At 44.5% G+C, this 23,822-nt stretch overlaps 1 protein-coding gene across 2 annotated transcripts in view; it reads left to right on the forward strand.

The window, feature by feature from the left end:
* Positions 1 to 23,822, forward strand: part of strn (striatin, calmodulin binding protein) — a 47,104-nt gene that overhangs the window by 12,530 nt on the left and 10,752 nt on the right. The window contains exons 2-8 of one of the 2 annotated variants that reach the window (XM_071503109.1): positions 10,724 to 10,827; positions 13,056 to 13,129; positions 13,425 to 13,509; positions 16,697 to 16,867; positions 17,072 to 17,207; positions 17,763 to 17,925; positions 22,667 to 22,780. In XM_071503109.1, coding sequence (XP_071359210.1) covers positions 10,724 to 10,827; positions 13,056 to 13,129; positions 13,425 to 13,509; positions 16,697 to 16,867; positions 17,072 to 17,207; positions 17,763 to 17,925; positions 22,667 to 22,780 — 847 coding nt within the window. The remainder of the gene's footprint in view (positions 1 to 10,723; positions 10,828 to 13,055; positions 13,130 to 13,424; positions 13,510 to 16,696; positions 16,868 to 17,071; positions 17,208 to 17,762; positions 17,926 to 22,666; positions 22,781 to 23,822) is intronic. The other variant, XM_071503110.1, reaches the window with a different exon arrangement.

Below are 23,822 nucleotides of genomic sequence, written 5' to 3' on the forward strand. Positions count from 1 at the left end.
TCCTCTCCTGAAGCTCCTTTAACCGCAGCCTCAGCCCCAGACATGAGCAGACCTCAGAGCGAGATGCTCATAAGTCGCGAAATCTCACTGTGGCTCATCGCTGGATCTCCATTGTGGCAAATACAGACAATTTCCTCCAGTCTCAGAGGAGGTCGAGGCTTCAGTCCAAGACCAATAGTCTTACTGAACCTATCAGGAGGCAGGGTTAGGGTTAGAGTTGAGGCTGAAGTTATTCAGGGCAGTTGAAGTCAAGTCTCAGGTCTGTCAGAGCAAGTCCAAGTAAAAAATTAGTCATGACATGTCAAAGTCAAATGATATTCAAGATTTAAATAAAATATATTTATGATAAATCCAAGTCAAGTCCCAAGTTATTTGTGACAAGTCTTAGTCAGTTCAAAAGACAAAGTCCTAAATTATTCTGATAGAGTCAAAGAGTCACAAGTAACTTTAGACAGTCAAGTCTGAAGTTAAGATGAGACCAAGTTAAGTTCAAAAGTTAGTCAGCAAAGTGTCAAATAATGTGAGACAAGTCTAAGACAGGTCTCAAGTCTTAGAGGACAAGTACTCATCAAGTCTTCAGTTGTTTGAGACGAGTCCAAGTCCGTCTTAATCCAGCCATAAATCTAAGTCAGTTTGGGGGTTATGTCAGATCAGAAGGTATTTGAAGAAAAGAACACGTCAATTCTCTAGATGTTCAAGAAAAGTAAAAGTCAAATCTTGAGATATTTGAGACAGGTTCTAGTCTGTAGTCTGTCAGAGAAAGTCAAATCTTAACATCTTTGAGTCCAACTTCAAGTCCCCATTTACTTGAATGAAGCTTGAGTCCAAGTCTGAAGTTCACAGCTCTGTTTTCTGGTCATCTAAAAAAACTGAAGACCTGTTCCTGATCGTATCACTGACTGAGTCTTTAGATGATGCCCTGCAAAGTATCTGCTCAGCTTTCCATCTCTGTGTTGATGTGATCTGATTTGGATTGAGTTGAAGCTGGGAGATATTTCAGTGGCTGCTAATAGCCATGGCCATGTTCTGGTAAACCTCTTGGCAAAGTTGTTTTCTTTTTTGCCCCATAACAGATGATGGTGTAGGTTAGTCAGCCAGTTGTTCCATCCAAAGACATCTCAACAGGTACTTGCCAGATTCCCATGAGTTTTGTTGAGGATGTTGATGGTCTACAAACAAGGATTCTAGGCTCATGCAAAGTCTGAAATCCTAAAGTGGGGTCATGAGCCAGAACACAATTACAAAACCCTGATTTAGTAAGAATCCCTGTTATAAAAGGACTCCTCCAGCAGGAGACTTTCTGCTGTAGTTTGAGCCCAGTCAGATGGATGGTCTTTGTTCTGCTCAGTCCTCCTTATCTCTGCTCTTCAAGGCTTTATGTTATTCTAATTAAAGTGCTGTCTGCTTCGGAGGAGCACGCATGTCATCGACACTCCCCGAGGGGAAGAAGGAAGTGGGCAAGGGCCTTCGTCACGTCGCTATTGCTCTTCAGCTGAAAGCCTCCCCTTCCCCCTTCGCTTGCTGTCTTTCTCTTGATCTCTCCTCCTCCGGGCATCATATCAGAAGACTTCTACCATCATCCTCTGTCTCATTTGTGCCTCCTGTCCTCCCATCTGTCTCTTCACCTCTATTGTAAAACCAGAGCTGTGGAGTGTGGCATCATAGTAATGCCAGCGGTGTGGGTAGCTCTGATGTGCCAAGACTGCTTAAGACAAAATAGAAATGAAGAAAAGGGAAGATTGTGGAGAATGTGAGCTTGTTACTGGAACGAGCCGAGGGTGGGTTGTATTAAAGAAGATTCCTACGGCGACCAAGATGTTTTGCATCTCTGTGGTTCAGCCAGTAACTGTGAGGAAATGAAGAACCAGAGAAAGAAAGCACTTTCAAGACGACACCATTAGCTTTAGGAAACTAATGGGTATTTGCCACTATTTTTTTGACATTTTATAGACAAAGTGATTAATCGAAAATGGGCAGATTCATTGATCCATCCATCCATTTTCTTTCACTTATCCGAGGTTGGGTTGTGGTGGCAGTGGGTGAAATCGTCAAGATGTCCTTCTCCCCCACAACATTTTCTAGCTCTTCCTGGGTGATCCTGAAGTGTTCCCAGGCCAGATGAGATATATAATCTCCCCAGTGTGTTCTGGGTCTACCCAAGGCCTCTTACCAGTTTCACCCATGAGTCATCCTAACCAGACGCCCGAACCAACTAAACTGGTTCCTTTCAACGTGAAGGAGCAGCAGCTCTACTCCGAGCTGCCTCCGGATGTCAGAGCTCCCCACCCTATCTGCAAGGCTTAGCCCAGACAACCTTGTATCCATGATCTCATGCTTTCGGTCACGTGACCATCAGTGAAGGTCAGAACGAAGATTGACCAATAAATCGAGAGCTTTGCCCGTTGACGAGCTCTAGATTCATTGATAATGAAGGTTCATCAGTTATCCACCTATTGGAACTATATGCGGTGAAGTTGCAGTTTTTTTGATTTTATTTTCCCAAACATATTTTTATTGATCAATTTGGTTCATAAACAAATCAGTGGCTCTGTTGTTGCTCAATTTGATGATTATAAAGTCAAATGATGCATTGAACAGGTGTCTGCTTGACATTCAGTCAGTAAAGAGGGAAAAAAAAACACGGCCACAAGGAGTTTAGATAATTGACCGCTTCAATCTCAGTCTGTTCAAAGCTCCCTGAGCTGAATATTCTGTGCACATGATCAATAGGATGATTTATACCTGACTTATCAGTCATACTGTCCCTGAATCAGGATTCTCAGTCGGCTCAGGGTCAGAATGTCTTGTCTTCAGTGCACTTTACCAAACATATTCTCGATGCCCCTGCCTCACACTTCAGAGCAGCTACACCACAGTAAACATATATATCAACCTACACAAGGCTCATATTTGACCTATTAGACTCATTTATTTATTTAAATAGCTGTGTCAGAGCATCCGGTCTACGAAGGTGTAGCCCTTGATACGTCACATGTCCACAGTCAGAGAAAGGCAAAGTGAGTCCTGGTCAGCTGTAAAATCCTAGTTCACCACGGAGCTCCTCCCCTGTCAGGCTGCCGACAGGTGAACACTGAAGATGTTTTACAGACTCGATGGACATTCAGCTGAGAGTGTCCAGCAGACACACTCCACCCTCCCTCTGTAAAGGTCACTGTTCTGGCATTACTCAGGGTCTTATCAACTGACCAGGCCTCCTCTACAGTGATCACATCACACTCACTCATATCAGACGAGTGAAGGGTGAGTGAGTTGTCAGCACAAATCAGGGTCATCAACCACTGATGAAGCATCAGTCTCTTCGACACTTGGAGACTGCTTCCCCGTCTCAGGTTGCTACGGTGACCTGTGGTGTGATGTATGTTGTATACACAGCAAACTAACACGATGGTTTACAGCCCGACCTTTTCCCGTTTGAAGGGGATTGAAAGGTTGTATGATCGTTGTCGGATGGAAGAATAATGGTGATGACTGTTTCTGATCTCAGTGGCTCTGATGCCCCGTCAGCAGCTCCTCAACCCTTATCACTGAAATGGTACCGTGGATGTGACGGCTCAAAAGATCCAGCTCCCTGAAGACTCCGACCCCCCCAACAACACCACCACTTCTCCGACTCCCCTCTCATTCAGCAGCTTATCCTCCCCTCCACGCTCTCCCTCTCTTCATCCTCCTCTCCGGCTCCTTGGAAGAATAATCCCCTCACTGCTCTAGATTTAAGCAGCGGGAAATCCCCCTCCCACAGGACTCTTCTTTGTGTCCCAAAATATTGCAGTCATTTGCCGCAACGTTAATGCAATTTCAGAGAGAGGGTCATGCATAGTCATCAGGCATAATGTGTGTTTTTGTGGTGGGGCTTTGTGGGTAAAGAGGGTGGTTAAATGTGGCTCAGATGACTGCGTCATGAGGTGGGAGCAGACAGAGCTGTTTGACCTTTATACTCCACAGAAACAACAGTTGTAAAGAAAGATTCAAAATCCCCACACCAGTGTTTTAACTGTCTCCAAATCATACAGCCGGCCTTCAGACTGGTTCTGGTTCCAGTTCATTTCTGTAAGTCAACTTTCAGAGACTTGAGTTGACATTCAGAGTGAACTTCACGCGCTGTGGTTGTTGTGCGGTTGTGCAGTGATAAAAAGTTCCTGTTTGCTTGTTGTTTGTGTCTCTGATGATGCCATTGATCCATCGGACCAGAGTTTGATCCTTTTAAAGATACATGTGTCTTATCAGCCATGAATTAATGATGTGGCTGTAAAACATATGGTGTCTGTTTCCCTTTGGCAGTGACTCCTGTTGTTGGGCAAATTAAATTGTGAAATTCAAACTGAATTAAAACGATACCAGGGCATGGATTGGTGGTGGTCTGTTGCAACACACACTTAAAATATGATCCAGCTAGGCCCCGCTAGAAAGTTTGTTTCTGAAGCCATACGGATCTAAAACCTCGTCAGGATGGAGACCGTCCAATGAAACATAGCAGGGAGGACGCAGCCTCATGTAACCGAGAGACGGTGACCAGATCATCTTAGACCAGTTGTGAGAGTTGAGGTTGTTTTCTCAAGCTTGTGACTAACATGCTGAGCCGACCTGGAGACAGCAGTAACTTACCGAACCTCTCACCAGCCAAGCAGTCAGGGACTCACACTGTTCCACTGACACAGGTTTTGTCTCTGGTGATAAAACCACAGGTCACATGAGTTCCTGCTGATTTGTTCTTAGTGAGGAGCTGCTCAGCTGTGCGTCCTCCCACCTGTCCAACAGCACCAAGGTGTTCCTGGTTTCTTACAGATGATCTCAGAGGTGAAGGAACCGACTGCAGCAGCTCCTCAGTGGACGATGAGTGGATGCTGAGGTCCTGACAGAACTGAAATCAGTTTTAGTAACCTGTCATCCCACAGGTTCTCACAGTGACAGCTGATATTGTTTCCTGTATTGAGGGCATCTGAAAGCTGACACAATTTAATCTTCTGAGGCCTGTAATCCCTGGTATCTTAAGGAAGACAAAGTTAGACTGTGGGACGCAGCCTGTCTGTCAGCAGATGGCCGCTCAACACAAACATGATTATCAGGGTTTAATGTTCACTTTCTATAGATTAAACTCTGACACTGTTCAGATCCCTCAAATGTTTTATTGTGCTGAACAGCAGAGAGTCCACAACAGAGGCTGCTCTGTTTAAAGGCGCGTTTTCATCCAGTCTAAAGGTTTTTAAAGCTCCATCCAGTCTAAAGGTAGATGTCCATGTGTTTGTGATTATAAAGCAGGTCTAGGTTCTATATTAATACTGTGAAAGTATCAAAGCCTCAGTCCACAGAGTGGGTGGCAGCTGGAGGAGACCAAACACTGAGCTAAAAACACCACAACACATGAAACTCAATGAGATGATATGTCCGTAATGTGTTGTGGCCATACGTCGATGTTGTGAGGACAAAATACACTGACGTGATATAAGGATAAAAACCTGTTGACCAGCTGATGAGTCATGTTGAGCGATGAGTGGTTTGACTTCGTCCTTTTTACTGGATTAATGTTAAGCTGTGTTACATCATCAAGTACCTGAAACATGTTTCCACAGCAGCCGGCACAAAGGAGATTTATTTCACTTCTCTGATCACGAGTTGCCGTCTGTCTTCTGTTTCTCTCCCTCTGTGATCTGATGTGGAGCACTGACACTGAAAGAAAGAAAGAAAGAAAGAAAGAAAGGCTGATGGGAATTTTTAACAAGTGGGTTACCCAGTTTGTCCTGCATACAGACTGACGGCTCCTCTGATTGGTCGTCCTCCCTGACAGACAGCTTTGTTTCACCATCTCAAACTCCTCGGCCTGGATTTAAACCAGAGGGAAGTTTTATGTCTTTGAAACTAATTCTCCAACCTGTGTTTAGTCTCTTTGTTGGTCTCAGCTCTGTGTCTGTGTCTGTTTTTTTCTGGACTCAAAGAAATGATGTGGTCTGTGGCTCAGTGTTGAACGCAGCAGACGACCTGGGCAGTGTTCACCTCCGTCTGTCAGATCCCGGTGTGGGTGTAACTGCGATGGGGGACCAGGAGTCAGGCCCCCCATGGATACAGGTCTAAGATCATACTTTCCTGTGTTTAATTAACTCCCCATGTGTGTGTATGTGCGTGCATGCCCTCTGGTTAAAAGAGACAGTGGAGGCAGACAGGAAGTGGACTGATGAGGTGCAGAGGTTGTTTAACTCAGACGTGACGATGCTGTCTGCAGTGAGCAGTGTGTCCTGCTGAAATTCAGGACGACACTTTGTTCAGGATGAGAAGTTAGTGGAAGTTGACCGACCTCAGGACAGCCAGGCTGTTGTCCTGATGTCCCTGTGTCTCTCTGGGTTACTTAGATCCTGGATCACCAGCGTCATGGAGCTGGTCACTAGACTTCGGACACACACTTCAGCTCTTAATCATACAATAATCACACTTACAGAAACAACAGTTTTATCATTTATTTCCTCATCTGCCAAACAAAGCGTCCCTCAGTGTTTTTCAGTGTGTGGCAGCAGAGTCCTGCACTGAGCTGCTGCAGACTGACCTCTGGTACCGGGCTCCTGCACATCCAGCTCTCCTCACCATGGCTGCTGCCGCCGCTCAAACATGACATTCAGACGTGTCGGTAAAATCTATAATTATGAGAGAAGACTCCCCCGACGCGCTGCAGCTGCCTTCCTACACAGAAGCCCGTTAAACATCACCCATCCCACTGAGTTCACCGTCATCCTCAGACGCCATGGCAACAGAGGAAGGAGCGTCAGAGCTCAGACGATGGAGTCGCTGCCAATGTTTTAACATCTGTAACAACGTCTACGACTGTGAGGGATCTAAACTGACTGAACTCAGTGACCTTCAGCTTGAAAAACATTCGTATGAAACTGTTTATTACCATCATACAACACAGGCAGAGACACGCTGCTGTCAGGAACCAACAGGAAACATCATAAATGAAGCGTAAATGCCCAAATGTCTGGTGATTGATTGACAGTGCTGCTTCCTCTCTTCTTTTTCTCACTTGATCTCCACTGACACCGTTTCCTCCTGGTTTTCCCAACTTTGTCCCAAAGATGCAACGTGCTGCTTGGATTTATTGCCTCAAGGCAGACACACAGCACAGTGTCAACAACACCAACAACAATATGATGAAAGTTCTGAATATCTGATTATGAATTCTCCAAATAATCAATGAAGGGGAACCAGGTTGTGTTCTATTATTTTTTAATTTTGATCCGTTGCATAAAAGACGGAGGCCGGCAGCTGTCTGAAGAGGATTAATGGTGGAGCTCCGAATATCATAAATGTGTTTGGGTTGATTGTTGTGTCACAGATTCTGATTATAAAGCAGCTCTAGGTTCTATATTGGGTTATATACTGTGAAAGTATCAAAGCCTCAGTCCACAGAGAAATGCACACAGCCTGTATTCAGAAACTGAGCCTTAAAACCAGCCGTCAGGACTTCTGGAACTTTGTGATGTCACAACAAAGCAGCCACCGCCCTCAGCCACGCCTCAAGCCCCGCCCACCTGGACCAAAACTGCCAGAGGCAGAAATCCAAAACAAACCTTCACCAGCAGGAGGCGGAGTTTTCCTGCCACCCCCTGCTCTCGTTTTCAGAATGAAGCTGCCGCCATCGTCTCAGTGACATGATGCAGACGCCGTAGCCTCCAGTGTGGAGCGACCCACTTCTGATGTGTGCTTGACATGAATGAAGGTCTGAGTGTCCTACTTCCTCCTCTGTGTGTGTGTGTGTGTGTGTGCAGGGGGGTTAGTTTGCAAACATGCAGCCTGGAAGCAATGGCTGGAAAACTGGGCGGTGGCCGACATCATCCACTCGACTCAAATCAAAACTGAATCACTCATTTGTTTGTTTGTGGATTTTGGAACCACACTGGGTCTGAGTCTGTTTCAGCAGAAGGTTTTAACTGAACTGGGTTTTTCTCTGTTTTCTGACGTGTTACAGACCAAACTTTGAATCAGATTAAACAATAACAAAAATAATCTTTGCAGCCTCAGTTTGACCAGATTGAAAATTTAAAAATGATTCTCATCTGTTCCACACCTTATTCACGACCTGTGGCCAGAGCATGTAATGACAGAATCCACCCAACAGCTGATTTCAGTCTGGATCATGTAGCACGGCTAATACCACAGAGTCCACAGCATGAGATAATATGGCACTAATGAAGCATCACAACCTGCAAGATACAGGCGTGAAACTTCACAGGTGTGTAGCTGAGATCAGAATGAGGCGGCGTTTGAAGGTGGGTGTGGTCTGACCCAGCGAGCTGTGACTGGCCGGTCTCAGGGTGGTTGGGTTGTGTCTAATGCTGTGCTTCAGACAGAGGCAGGAGGAGACTCTCCTGGATGCAGAGTCTCAGCCTCCTGCCAGCTGGAAGTGTTTGTGTTGGACTCATATGAAATATAACAGCTGACCTGGTTTTTATAGTCACTTGCCACACAAACACAAACAAAAGTGAGTGTGAAGGAGTCAGCGAGGCAGAGGAGGTGGGGGGGGGGGCTGTGGTGTGACGTCAGGGTAACAGCTGGGTCCTGCAGAGCCTGCAGCTCTCAAACACACTGTACACACTCATGGTCACAGTGAAGGACGAACGCTGCTGTTGTACCAACATGTGATTATGATCCAGTTTTAAACAGCTCGACCTCTGGAGGACGACCGGCCCTGGAGCAGAGGTCAGACGCAGGTCAGCCCAACACACTGACCTTTAAAGGTCCCATATTTCACAGTGTTTCATCTGAAGTGTTGACAGCGACAGAAAGACCGCTTGGTTGAAAGCAGGTTGGGCGGTAGGTCCAGGTGCTGGGGCATGGCTGTGTAGTTGTGACATCACAAAGTTATATTGGTTTATCTGAAGTGTTGATCTCCATCAGAAGATATATTTGTGGTTTTAAGAACCAAAAACCATATCAATGTAGTTTTACATCTCATGTTCTGAGTGAAATATAACAAATTTCAGGTAAACACACAGTGGCTGCTTTGTTGTGACATCACAAAGTTGCAGAAGTCCTGACGGCTGGTTTTAAGGCTCAGTGTCTGAATACAGGCTGTGTGCATTTCTCTGTGGACTGAGGCTTTGATACTTTCACAGTATTAATATAGAACCTAGACCTGCTTTATAATCACAAACACATGGACATCTACCTTTAGACTGGGTGGAGCTTTAACACTCAGCCGCTCCTCGACAGTATTCGCAGCACAGCTCAGGGTTTATGGTCTGACACCTTCTCTTCTCACATTATTTGACCTTGACTCCGACTCGGTCACATGGCGTCTGTTCCCATGCCGCTGAGCCGCCGCCTCATGTTCAACTCAGCGCGGCGTCTGGGAGGAGATGTTAAGACGGATCAGACGGCGAGTGGAGCAGCGTTAGTCGGTCACAAGCCTCACATCAGTCCTGTGCTGTGCGTCCACACTGAACATTCAGACACTGTCGGCCCTGTCCTACTTCCCAGGAGGCTTTGGGCCCCGTCTTGAAGCCCGGACACCTGCTGAACCCGCGGATGTGGAGTAGTGAACTTTTTGTCATATATATATATCTATATATATATATAGATATATATATATGGTAAATGTGTAATGTGACCAAACCCTTGTGATTGTTGTTCTCATCAACATCAAGGACTGAAACGTGGGGTTTAAAGTGAATAAGTTGATGATATAGCTGCATATTTAACACGTAACAAGATTTATTTACATTTAAATTCCATCACATGTCAATTAATATTATCATTAGATGATCATCACCAGAACATTACATTAACAGCTTTAATAAACCTGCCTGTGCAGAGAGTAGCTGTGGTACCAGACGGGTTGGAATCATGTGTCTAGTTTGTGTTTCATGTACAATCTGGGAACTTGGATAAACAGACAAACAGAAAACGAATGGAAGGGACGATTTATGATAAAGGTTCAGGGATCCCGGACAAACGGGAACAGGTACAAACGTCTGCCTCTGGGAACTGACGGCTCCTGATCTCTCATTAGATCTCTGTACGACAGCAGTGATGGGGTCGGATCCACTGTGATACCTTTACATTGTGCAGTGTTACAGGTGTAACAGCAGCGTGACTGTGGTTCATGAAAACTGTGACTGAATAAGTTTGACCTTTTCGTCCTCTGAGCCTCAGCAGCTCAGTCGGACACGTTTGTTTTGTTGAATTAAACTTGTCACTCAGAAGCTGAGTGGTCGTACACACTGGGTCATGCTGACTCTGGGTCTGTGAAGATGAACATCTGCTTATTAAAATGCTGAGTCTATAATGTGGAGGTTGAGTTGAGCTTGTGTTTAAAGAGGCTCAGACATCACCATTTATTAAATCCACCAAACCACCACCACTGCTGCTGCTTCCTCTCTGTGTGCTCTCTGGGGGGGGGGGGGGGGGGGGATTATCACACAGCAGAGATGCAGATAAGAGAAAGTCAGAACCCAGTGGATCATCGAGGCAAATAATTACACCAGTGAAGACCACGACAGCTGAATGTGTTGAAAGGATTCAGGGTTTGTTTTAGTTTCTCATCTTCCTCGTGTTTAATGGAGATTAGGTGTTTTCATCAACCCCCCCTGAGCTTTGCTCCTCTGTTAGTTCTCTGTGTTCAGGGCCTGAGTCTAACTGACTGAAGATGAAGTTCAGATCTCCTCTCTGCGGTTGTCTCCACCCCCCCCTTCACTCTGTGTGTCCTCTGTGTCCTCAGGCTCAGATCGCCTTCCTGCAGGGGGAGAGGCGGGGTCAGGAGAACCTGAAGAAGGACCTGGTGAGACGGATCAAGATGCTGGAGTACGCCCTCAAACAGGAGAGGTGGGTCTCAGCTGAACCCTCTGACCCCACACCCCCACATGTGTTTCTTTACAGAGCCAGCAGGCGTCCCCTCAGGTGACATCACCTGAGGACTTTTCCCACACAGCTGCAGTGTTACTCCCCAACACTGAAGCTGGTTATGTTCCCACTTACATTCAGTGTCAGGGAGTCAGAGCCAGCTCCCCCCTGGAGCCCCTCCAGGTCCAGGAGCTGCTGCAGGAGCTCACATCTGGATGAAAGGACAGAGACATGTTGAGGACATGTTGCTGAGACTGTCTGAGCCTTAGTCCTGGTCACAGTCACAGGACTGTCAGACTTCAGGTGTGCTGATGATATCTGATCATCACTGACGTCACGTTTTAACTGAAAATAAACTTCTCTTCTGGATGTTACAGGAACTTGGTTTTTACAGTGTTGACACGTCACAAAGGTCAAAAACAAAAATTCACATTTAATCGACGTGTCACTGAGCGCAGGCTTCAGAAATGTCTCCACTCACAAAGACACACGTGTAAGAGACTCACTGCAGCGTGGCTTGGACTGATATTCCTCAATATCAAATATCATCAGCATCACCGCTTTAAACTGCTGTTTAGTGGCAGCGTCGCTTATATTGTAAATATTATTATAAAAAACAGAAACATAACATACTTAACAATAATAGGATGATTTAAATATAATTACGTTAACCCTCTACTCCCTGCAAGATAATATCATAAAGCACAGTTTTTGAGCTGCACTGTTTCGAGACATTGTGTTTTTGGTATCACTCACTCCTCCGCCCAGTGCAACCGGTTCAACCTGGAGCCGAGTTTTAATCTGACCAGGAATTTAATGGAATGAAAGCGACTGATCGACAAACACAATCAGCCCCTCGGTGTGAAATTGATCCATCCACCTCAAAGAGCATCTTATCCTCTTATGGAATTATCAGTTATTAATCACATAATCTGGAGACAGATTTCACACAGTTTGGTCGTCTGAGTGTTTGACTGGCAGGTCTGGATGCAGTGTACTGGAGCGTTTGGAAGAGGGGGGTTATGGGAAAATGAAACAGTCATTAACATATCAATATGTATGAGTGTAACAATTCCACTACACCTCATGTCACTGTTCAGAGGCTTCAGGGACATTTAAAGCATCATGGGAGTCTGGAGCCAGACTGATGGGCTCAGCAGCTCTTTAAAGGACCAGGCTGCTCACAGTGGGACAACAACTGCCTCTGGAGAAACATCTGTGTGACATCCACAGTTAAACTCAAGTGGGGGGGGGGGTGTCCCCACATAGAGACCCCTCCAGCCAAGAAAAAGTAAAACACCTGTTAAAAACTGCTCCATCAGACACTGAGATTCAACTGCAGAATAATAATCAATAATAATCAATATTCTTATGTCATTAATGTGAATTTCTAAGTGGCACTAAAACCACATTTTAGTGCAGCTTTGACCCACATGACCTGTATTTTAGCTCATTAATTACAGGTTTCATTTGCAAATGATTCCATAGCGTTTAATATTGATCATTGGTTTCAGTTCATTTTCTATTGTCACCTTCATGTCCCTGAAACACAACAATAAGACAACTGACTGATTTTAGAAAATCTAATCTCATCAGAAATGTCTGTTTATCAGAGCAGCAGAAACACTCTGAGAGCCACAATCTGTGCATGTGATTATTGACTTTCATACAACAGTTCATTTAAAAAGAAATCATTTTACAACATTATGATTGTTCAGAGAGGCTCTGATTGGCTGACTGTTTTCTGAGTGATCCAATAAAAATATAGCATATTTCAGGTAAACACTCAGAGAAACCAAATCCTGCAAGGTTGGATGGTGGGTCCAGGTGGGCGGGGCTTGGGGTGTGGCTGAGGGGGGTGACTGCTTAGTTGTGACATCACAAAGTTGCAGAAGTCCTGACGGCTGGTTTTAAGGCTCAGTGTCTGAATACAGGCTGTGTGCATTTCTCTGTGGACTGAGGCTTTGATACTTTCACAGTATTAATATAGAACCTAGACCTGCTTTATAATCACAAACACATGGACATCCACCTTTAGACTGTGGAGCTTTAACATTTAGCTTCAGTCTAAAGCTGACAAACAAAACAAACTTCACATAATAGCTTATGAGGACTGGTCAAACAGGGTGACAACCAATGTGTGTGTGTGTGTGTGTTTGTGTGTGTGTGTGTGTGTGTGTGTGTGTGTGTGTGTGTGTGTTCTCCTTCAGGGCCAAATACCATAAGCTGAAGTATGGAACAGAACTGAACCAGGGAGAGATCAAACCACCGAGTTATGACTCAGGTAAGACCAACCTGTCTCTGTCTCTGTTCCTGATGGTTCAGCTGCAGCTGCTGAAATGTTTCTTCAGAAGATTCAAGCGCAGCCTCTGAGTTCTGTGTCGAACAGTTGAGGTGGTTCAGCATCTGGACCGTGGACATACTGCGGACACCTGGGACCACGTCAGGATCCCCCAGGAGGAGCTGGAGGACGAGGCTGGAGAAGAACGTCTGGATTATGTTGCTGAGAATGAATGAATGGATTCATTCTCTCTCTCTCTCTCTCTCTCTCTCTCTCTCTCTCTCTCTCTCTCTCTCAGATGAGGGGAATGACAGTGAGGTTCCCAGTCCTCCAAACAGCAGCCATCAGCTCAGCTGGAAACAAGGACGCCAGCTGCTCAGACAGTGAGTTTACACACACACACACACACACACACACACACACACACACACACACACACACACACACACACACACTGCTGTGTGAGGACAGTTTTCAGACTGGCTGTGTGCTGCAGGAAGAATCTGGACCAATCAGACGCCTCCTGGTTGAGCTGTGTGGTGAAGAAGTGACTAAAACTTTGGGACACTGCTGATTTTCAATAACATCCAACATCACAATATTTCCCCCCGTACTGGATATTTGTCGTAATATCAAGAGAAAATATTGTGATATACAGTAGTAATGAATATGGTGATATTTGGGCTGGATTGTACTGAGATATTGGATATTGCTCAGACCCAGTGTTTGACTACATGAACATGACATAAAGAAAAGTCTGAAAGTCAAACAGAACTAAAGTTTCCAGTGACACTAGGACTGATGACCATGCTAATGATTAGCGTAAAGCTAACACTCAGTGTAGACAGAGGTCATAGATCACTGACAAGTGGTCGACCTGTTCATCAGTTTTCTTCCTCACAAAGTTTCTCTGTGATGTGCGATCGCGCAACAACAAGGCGGTGGTGCAGCTGAAGACACCGACACGTGAGCGTCACCAGGTCGCTGCATTTTCTGGTGTGAGCGTCTGCAGCTGATGTCTGTGTGTGTGTGATGATTTTTCTAAAGTCACAGTGTCCTTTTTCTGTCTGTGACAACACACAGAACATGTGTTTATAATGTGCAGCTGTGTATTATTTGTTTTCTGAATGTGTGTGTGTGTGTGTGTGTGTGTGTGTGTGTGTGTGTGTGTGTGTGTGTGTGGTGACAGTAGGAGGATTGTGTGGAGGCATCGAGGCCTCCTGCGATCGGAGAGGCTGGTACAGAGGGAGGGGGGAGGCTGACCTTCCTCTCTCTCTCTCTCTCTGTGAACAAACACACTAGATGCTATTCAGAATAAACCTCGGTTCACTGAGGATAAAACCTCTGGATAAAACGCTGCGTTCAGGTTCAGCAGGGTCCAGCTCCTCTGGTGTCCCAGGGTGAAGGTACAGTACAGAGTTTCATCTTTTTCTGCTGGGCCCCTGGATATTTAACATGAAAGGAGAATTTTGCAAATTTTGAAAACTCAATTTCTTTGCTCCAGGGTGGCACAGTCAGTATCTGTGAGGTTTCATCATTTTAACCAAAGAAAAAGTCTTGAATCTGTCGTGTGAGATCAGCGGCTCCACTGACAATAAACGGAGCCTCGACTTTCTGGAGACACGATGCCGCTCTGTCTGATTCTAACGTTTCTAACGATGAAGAACAGTTGGTAAAATCGGCTCCTCATTTATTGTCAGTTGAGCAAAACCAGAATTTTTTCTTGCGTGTTTCTTGGGAGGACACACTGTGTCTAAGCTCCTCAACTTGGTGGCAGTGCCCTTTAAGGATGCTGCTCCATTGATATAATTATGGTCTTGTGCAGCTCAGTCGGTACAGCGAGGCACCGCCGCCGCAGGAAGAAAACAAAATGAAGAGGAAAGGTCAGGGCCTGCTGGTGTTGGTCGGATCTCTGATCTGCTGCAGAAACTCGATGCATCGTTCTCATGTAGGACTGATGCTGTGTACTGCAAAGAACTGATCTGATATCTTTATGTGTTATTTGTTACCTCTGATGTATCTTCATACCTACATCAGAATTTAACCCGGAGGTGGAGTCTGCATTTTCTCTGTCAGTGAAGAAAAAAACTACTGGAAGTTTGTTTTGAGTTTTTCTTTAGAGTATTTTTCCTCCTTTACTGAATAAAAAATAACTTCCTTTGAACATGTAACAAATATAGACTGAGAATACATAATTAAATGCACAGAAGAAAGGAAGAAGCATATTAATTATTAAACTAATTTTTACAGCCTTTAGATTCAGTAAGTGTGCAGTTTGACATCCTCTGTGAATAAGAGGAAATTAGGTTTTTTATCTATGAATTTGCTTTTTTGAATATGACATTAACCAGTAAATTAAAAGAGTAGAAATATACAGCTGAGAACTCCTGTTTCTGTTATGTTGTTAGAGCCTAAATAATTCTTCAGATATTTTTTTATATACGATGTATATAGTTAAGATGGATAATAATCTGTGAATAAGTTGAACAGAAACTTCTGTAAACCATTGTCAGTGCCACACACAGCACAACTGGATAAAGTTACTGTCTACACAAGACCAACAAAAAACTATTTAGACATGGCCCACATGAGCATCGCTGTGATACGCTCCACAACTATACTGACAGTGACAACATTAGCCGAACACATTCATAATATTGCTAACAGCAGTTATCTAACGTTAGCATGGTACTGTAGCCGTCACTAATGAAAACAGACATTAACATCATGTAGCATCAAGTCACTGACACATGGAGGAGAAGGAAACCAGGTCTGAGTCCAGCTGGACTTCAGCAGCTCGTAGGTTATCCACCTCAGTACAGACCAGGACCGGATCCACGGTTGGACTGGGAAAGAGATTCAGGACTGGACTGATCCACTGGGACCAGGCTGCACAAAAGACACTGGTGGAGCAGGTAAAGACACTGGTGGAGCCGTACAGACACTGATGGAACTGGTAAAAACAAAAGAAAACAACCTCTCTGGATGTGTTGACGGTCCAGCAGCCGACCAGGATTTGAGCCTGTAGTCCTCAGTCCAGTCCTCCTGTGCTCTGGTCTCATCTCTTTCTTCATTGGAGCCTCTTTAGATGAAAACGTGGCTTCTTCTTCTGTGGAGGAAATTCTGAAGGTCACTTTCACCTGAACGCTGCTACTGCACTGTGTCAGCTCACCTGTGGGCGGAGCCTGTGTGTTTATAAATGTGGGGAGGAGCAACAGTTTAACAGGAGGGACTCACGTGCAGTAACATGCACACACCACCTGACCTGCTACCAAAACAAAGACCAGAGAAACTCAGATTACATCACACAGAGGGGGCGTGGCTTCTTTGTTTGTTAAATTCCCATTTATAGAACCATTAATTTTCTTAGTTATTCGATAACGATGAGGTTTGACTCTTTGTTCGTACCGTGTTAACAACTAAACTCCACCAGTTTGAGAATACGTGTTATTGTCACTACAGGGATGGAGGGAAAAAGTCATTTCCCCACAGAGTGTGTCCCGGAGTAGGAGCAGGTAACAGCTGATGATTGGTTGTTGACCCGCCCCCTGTGTCCTCCTCCCCCCTCAGATACCTGCAGGAGGTGGGATACACAGACACCATCCTGGATGTGAAGTCTCAGAGGGTGAGAGCGCTGCTCGGTCTGACCGGAGACTCAGGAGAGAAACCTTCAGAGAAGAAAACCGAACCCATGGTCAACGGCACTGAACCGTCCTCACTGAAGGACAGCGGCATGGTCAGGTACGACCAGACTGTCGTAATCATAACAACAGAAACAAACTGAATTCATATTCTTCTCCAAAACTTGAAGTTTTCCACCTGAAAACAAATCAAAATCTTTTGTAGATGAATATGTCATGTTTCCATTGTCCTTTCAGAGAATTCTTTCTCTTCTTTTACATCCTGCTGCTTCACCCCCGGACTCACCTCTTTTCTTTCCAGCAGTAAACCCGACATGTCCGACTCAGCCACCGTGCTGGAGGCCTTTAAGTTCATAGAGAGCGCTGCAGCAGAGTTCAGCGACGAGGACGAGGACGAGGACAGTGAAGGGAGGGACAAAACCATCCTGGACCTGGCTGCAGTAAGACCAGACACATTCACACACACATAACAACACACACTCCCTCGCTGCAGATTAGTTAAAGCTGCATTTTGGCCGTGACATGTTAGCAAACCCTTCCTCTTATACACAACCAGCAGACGCCTGCTCTCTAACTTGTAACCTGCTTGTTGCTGAAAACTGTAAAAACCAAAACATCAGCTGAAAGAGGCTAAAATGGTCCTGAGATCGGAGAGGACCACCTTTCACATTACATACTGGATCTAAAATGTTGACTGGTGCAGCTTTAATATAGAGAAGAGCTTCATTTTTTCAGCTGCTTGTTCTGTTATTAAATAAGGAATTAAGTGTTAATAAAAAGCAGGAAGACAGTCAAGATAAATCAGAGACCTTGTTTTTATTTTCATGATGTAAAGTCACGAAAAGACGACTTGAAAAAAGCTTCTGATCCTCAGTAGAAAAAACTGGAAACTACGTTTTTGCCTTTAGATCCTGGAGCTAAATTCACCCCCCATGTTCAGTTAAACCTCCTGGTCATTCTTAAATATTATGATTTTGTGTCTGAACTTTTAACAGATGGTGAAGAAAAAACAGTCGTCAACACCATCTTCCACGACCTCTGACCTCAGCGACGACCCCGACACAGAGGAGGCCCTGAAGGGTTTCGATTTCTTGGCCAGTCCAGACGAGTTGGACGGATCACCTGAGTCCAGGAGTGGGGAGGACAGCGGAGAGTGGGGTAAGATGGGGGGGGCACTTAACATCATCTCCATGGCTAACGAGTGAAATTCACTGACCCACCTGGTTCATAAGACATTTACTGAGCGACTGTTGCTGATGGTGTAGCCGTGTCTCTCTTCATGAGGTCAGCTACAGGTTACCCTGACCCTGTCTGTGACTGTGAGGGTGAAATAATACAAATTACCGTAGAATCAAGAAAAGTGATTGGCAGCAGAAAGTTGCTCCTGCACAGACGCGTTTCCTCTCTATTTATGAAACTCTTTTCAAAATAAAGTTCCCAGCTGGCGACCTGGCTGCCCCCGCAGTTTACACAAACCCCCCTTATTTACTGTTACTTAGCAACACATTCAGTGTCATTTGGCCGATCACAAAAAGCATCCCCACGCAGTTCGTGATTCAACACTTCACAGTCCAGATAGTTGTAAAGCAGTGACTCAGTCCAGCACGACTCACCACACACTCACTTTTCAAAGCGTTAGAGAATTGAGATTTTTTCTTTGTAGATTTCCTTCATTTTAAAAACAGAGTCTTTTTATTTTGAGCTGTGGTCTGGCTGTTGCTGCTCACCTCTCCCTCACAGGCAGTGACAATAAAGCCAGCTGAGCACACACGAACAAAGCACAGTTAAAAACTGTCTCGGTGTTTGGCTGCCTGCCGCTCTGTTATGAAACACATTTTTCATTTCTGACTCCGAAGCCTTTTCTTCTTGAACCCACAACCCGACGCATCTCTCGCCCCAGGCATCTCTCTCGCCATCATCATGGCAGCCGTCATTCCTGCACGTTCCCTCCCCCTCAGTGGTTTCTGCATGTTTCTCATTTTTGGACCCGCTCATGTCCTCTGACCATCTACAGACATGTTTTTTGTATTTTTTGTGTATTTTTTTATGTTTACCATCAGAAATAGTCTGAACTGTCCTGAGGTGGGAGCTGACTCGGCACATGCAGCATTTCAACTGATCTAAAAGCAGAAAATCTTGTATCTCCAGTTCTCATTTTAATAACAGTGATACTGACGAGCACTAACATTACATTTGGAGGAGCTGTTCAGTCCTTGTTAGACCAGTTCTACACCTGGAGCCAGTTGCACCACATGTTCACAGGTTCAAACGTCTTGGTAACATATGTGTTAGTGTGTGGAGATTTATGAACCACCACTGAGACATTATCTATTTGTAAATATTCATAATATTAATCACTAATGTAATTTCTACTTAGCTCACTTAAAGTGCTATATGTAAGTTATGCTAATGCTACATAGCTAACATTAGCATTAACCACTGTTTACTCACAGTCAAGAAGAAACATTGTGAGTTCAGCATTAAATTTTGTTCCTTTACAAACCAACAGCTGTCTCCATTTCTGTCAGTTCTTTCCTTCTGTGGAAGTTAGCATGCTAATATGATTGACAGTACAGACATAACACTTGATAAAATCCTGTTTGAAAACAATTTAAACTAAGAAAATTTCACAAAAATAACAAAACAGCACAATTTACAAAATGTAATGTAACTAAATCAAACTATATCACCTAATAATGTAGGTCATGTTAGTATGATCAAATATTTCCCATTTATTTTTAACCATCATTAACATTACTGACTCTTAAACACACGTGTAGATATAAATACAACACAATACAAAGTCACCTTCATGTACCAGGATTATCAGTTTAATACACAAATTAACTTGCACTTACAACAGTCTTTAAGAAATTCCTGAATCTAAATTAGGTGCAACTTAATTTAGTAATTCACAAGTTAGTAGTTTATCATAACACAAAAACTGGTGTAACACAATCGACATACGCCACCTGTAGGAAAAAAGAGTAACAGCAGCAGCAGTTTGCATCTGCACATGGAAACGTGTCAATGTCGCCTCCTGCAGGCACAGAAAATAATGTTTAAGACTAGTGCCACCTGCAGGCAATGAGTGGTACAGCTGCAGGTTGTCTTCTTTGTTTGGTTTTTGGATTATATACAACTCAGAGAATACAACAGTGGCACCTGGCAGAACCAGAACCTAAATTACTTCAGTAAAGGTAAAACATTAACATTAACTTTTAGCTTCTGACTAATAACATAAATTGTGTAATGTAGTTTTACATCTCCTCTCTCAGGCTTCTCTCTGGAGCTCTAGTGACAACAGGTCAGTCAGCCAATCAGAAGAGAGACTCTGAGCCTCTCTTCTGATTGGCTCAGGGGCAGTGACTGCTTTGTCGTGGACATCTACCTTTAGACTGTGTGGAGCTTTAAAATCCTTTAGACTGGATGGAGCTTTAAAGCTAAAGTTGGTCTTCTTGCTATTTCACTGTAACTTAAAATATCAAACCTTAAACACAAACAGTCCAGATTTGAGTCACTACCTGCAGGAGGCACAAGCCTCTAAATATAAGCAGCTGTTACTCTCTTTGCCTGTAGGTGGCGCATGTTGGATTCAAACGTTCTGCAGCTCTGCAGCTGGATGATGATGAAGGCTGAGCCGCCTCATGTGTCTGTTGTTGTGTTTACTGCTTTACCCTCGAGCTCTGCAGCCTTGATGGATTTCACGCTGGTTGTCTCTGCAGGGATTCGAAGATGTTTGTCTGTCACAGCACCTTCCCTCATGAGAGTCACGATCATGTTTGTGAGAAGTTGTTTGCTTCACTGTGAGTTTGTGATTCTTTATGAGGACGTGTTGCTGTCCTACATCTCATCAACATTAATGCTTCACTTCCAGAGCTGCACAGAACCATCACAGTTCATTCCAGTGTCATTTTGATTCCAGCTCTTATTCTCCATCTGTTTGTCCTAAAGACACATGACTTCAGTGTTTGACATCAGAAGAGAATTGGAGGGAAATTCTCTGCTGTGTTGATGTGTCCTCTCGTTTCTCTCTGTCCGACTGGAGTCAAAAACCTTGATGAAGAAGTCAGTGCAGATGTCCTATGTGCCTTACATTGCTCTTTATATGGTGTTTATTAGCAGGGAACACTGAACAAATGCAGTAATGTATCAAATGTAATGTACTTCACTCACACTCAGAAGATTTTATTTCTTAGAAAGGCTGAAAGTTTCAGGAAATGTCATTCTCTTGTCTTTTATTTTGTAGTTTTGGCCGTAGTTTATCTGACTGAGGTTAAACTTGTGTTTGGAAGTGAAAATGAAGACGAGTGTTAAACATTTTCCTGGAGTAAGGCTGAGGTTGGCTTAGCTTTAGAGCTGAAATGATTGGTTGATTAATTGATTAGTCGATCAACAAAGAATAATCTGCAACTATTTTGAAAATCAGATGATCATTTTTGGGAAACGTTGTGTGAGACGGTCTGGTCTACGGAGGATTTTCCTATTTGCGTCACCAGCTGTTCCCGCCCTAACCGTTGCATCACAAAGCGTGGCTCCTGTTGCCTAGCAACCTCGACAACACAGAACCTTTTCTCACAGTAACCTTTTGTTTTCAGGTCCTTGGTTTTAACAGTTGTACCGTTACTGTTGAACTGAGCTGAACCACAACACTGACATTAACAGTGAGATCCTCAGATCCTCATATTTTCATTACCGGCACACAATGAATCTTGGGATATGTTGGACCATTAAGGATCCACCTGTTGGAGTCTTCATGGTCCAGGAAAAGAAGAACACATGAAGGAGCCTTTGAAACGGGACGGTCTCTTCGCGCTGCTGTGATGTAATCGCCCTCAAATGCAGCGTCTGAAGGATGAACTGGGACACACTGCTTTTGTTGGACTCAGTTTAACATGAAGATGAGAAGCAGCAGGAAACAACTGGTCTGACCTGTACAGCTCACTGGTTAATACCTTTAATGTCGTACAGAAACAGAAGAGTAAACGCACAGATTGGGGACTTATGTTTGGGAACTATTTCCTGTTGAACAACAGTGTATCCATCCACCCAGCACTTCTGTGCTCTATGTCCAGATGCAGTCACACTGGCAGCCTGAGGAAGCTGCACACGGTCACAGCACCGACCTTAAAGGAGCTATCTATAAGTTTAGCTAACACTAGCATTAGCAGCTGTTTACTCACCAGTCCAGAATAAACGTTGTGAGTTCAGCATCAAACATCATCCTTTACTCTCCAACATCTGTCTCCAGAGGACGAGACAAACACCAGTGTTAACTCTGGTCTCATCACATGTTCTTCTACTAAAGTTAGCATGCTAACCAGCTAGCTGCAGCACACCTCGTCTCTTTCTGATAGCGACTCACTGTCTCCTCCAGTCTGTCCTGAAGATGTAGCTGCTCAGAGGACGTGTCATAGCCTCTCCTTTTATAAAGACAACAGTGGCTGAAGCTGTCGTCTCCAGAGAAAATGTACAAACAGCCCTTTAAACATTAAACATTTCTGTTTGTGTGGAGATTAAAGGGACCAGGTACAGAGTGTTAGTTAGTGAGCTTTAGTGTGTTTACAGGGTCAGAGCCAAGTTCTCTGCTGACAGCACCTTCGTCTGAACATCTCACTTTTCACTTCCAAACCAGTTGTTACGTTTGTGTCTATGAGTCGAGGTTTTCGCACCAGAAAGAGGTTTTGGCCAAAACTACAAAAGGCTCAGAATCAGGTTGTAGTTTTCCCTTTAAACCTCCTCCTCCTCCTGCTCCTCCTCCTGATCCCGTCTGCCTCTGTCAGTTCGTCAGAGTTGGTGGATATGTACTGTAGTTCAACCAGACACTTACAACAGGTTTCTACCCCACCTCCCTCCCCTCCCCCCTCCTCCTCCTCCTCCTCCTCCTGCTGGCCTGTAGAGAAGGAAGAGCAGTCTCCTCTGGGTGAACTGGCCTGGGACGTGGACCAGGGACTGATAGCCCAGCTCAAGGAGCAGTACAGGAAGGAACGCAAGGGCAAGAAGGGGGTGAAGAGTAAGTCCTGTACCAGGCCTGTGCTTCATCCTCTCTCCTCCTCCTCCACTCTGTTTTTTCTTTGACTCACTTTGTGTTAGTTTCTCTCTCTGCTGCTTCACGTCTCCTCTCAGTCTGTCTGGGGGGACAGGATGCACTAACCCACCAACCAAAACCTGATCTGTCACCAGACGACCCATCGAAGCATCGATAGATCAGGAAAAGGAACACAAGAGCAACAAATAGTGTTAATGATAAGATGATGAAACGTGATGATCATCTGAGGAAGAGGTTCAGACATGACCAGCTGTCAGTGCTCGGCAGCTTTAAACATTCAGACACATTTCAGTGTTGCCTCTCAGCGCCCTGCAGGTGTTAGTCGGTCCGTCTGAGTATTTCCAGTCCAAACGTTGGTGGGAAAACTGTTCCCAGAGTAAAGACAATGACAGGAAACTGATCTGAAACCAGCTGATTGTCTGGTGCTGGATATGAAGTAAAGATCCAAACCTTTTTCAACAGAGTAGTTTAGCATGAAAAACAAGACCAGGTCAAAACCTGGAACACGTCTGGACCACCTCAAAGAGAAAGTTAAAAGAGACAGACTAGAGCTCAGCCTCAGTCTGGATCCACATCACTTTAGTCTTTATTGACCTGGACTCCAGAACCTCACAGACTTTTATCAGCTTCGTTTTCAGTCGCTCCTGTTTGTCATGTTAAAGTTGCTGCATTATGTGTTAATACAAACTCAACACTTCCTGTGACCGTTTCAAACTAAAAGCCCTCTAGTGTTTCAGAAACCCTTTATTTTTTTGGCTTTTTCCTGTTGCTGGTGTTTCTGTTGTTTACATGTTATTCAGATCTGCTAGTTTCTTAAGCAGTTAGTAATGTCTCTCTCTTTAGGCCTGAGCCCCTGGTCTGCATCCAGACTCGTTCCAGACCTGGACCAGGTTTATACCCAGTCTGTTAGAAAAAAAAAAGTCAGTGAGCTAAGTTATCAACACTGCAGCTGTAAACACCCCCCGATAGAACCTGTTGGAGCCAGAAACTAGAACTCAGTGACCAG

The sequence above is a fragment of the Trachinotus anak genome, unplaced genomic scaffold (assembly GCF_046630095.1).
Source record: "Trachinotus anak isolate AG129_WGS33_773 ecotype Australia unplaced genomic scaffold, CSIRO_AGI_Tana_v1 ptg000019l, whole genome shotgun sequence".
Lineage (NCBI taxonomy): Eukaryota > Metazoa > Chordata > Actinopteri > Carangiformes > Carangidae > Trachinotus > Trachinotus anak.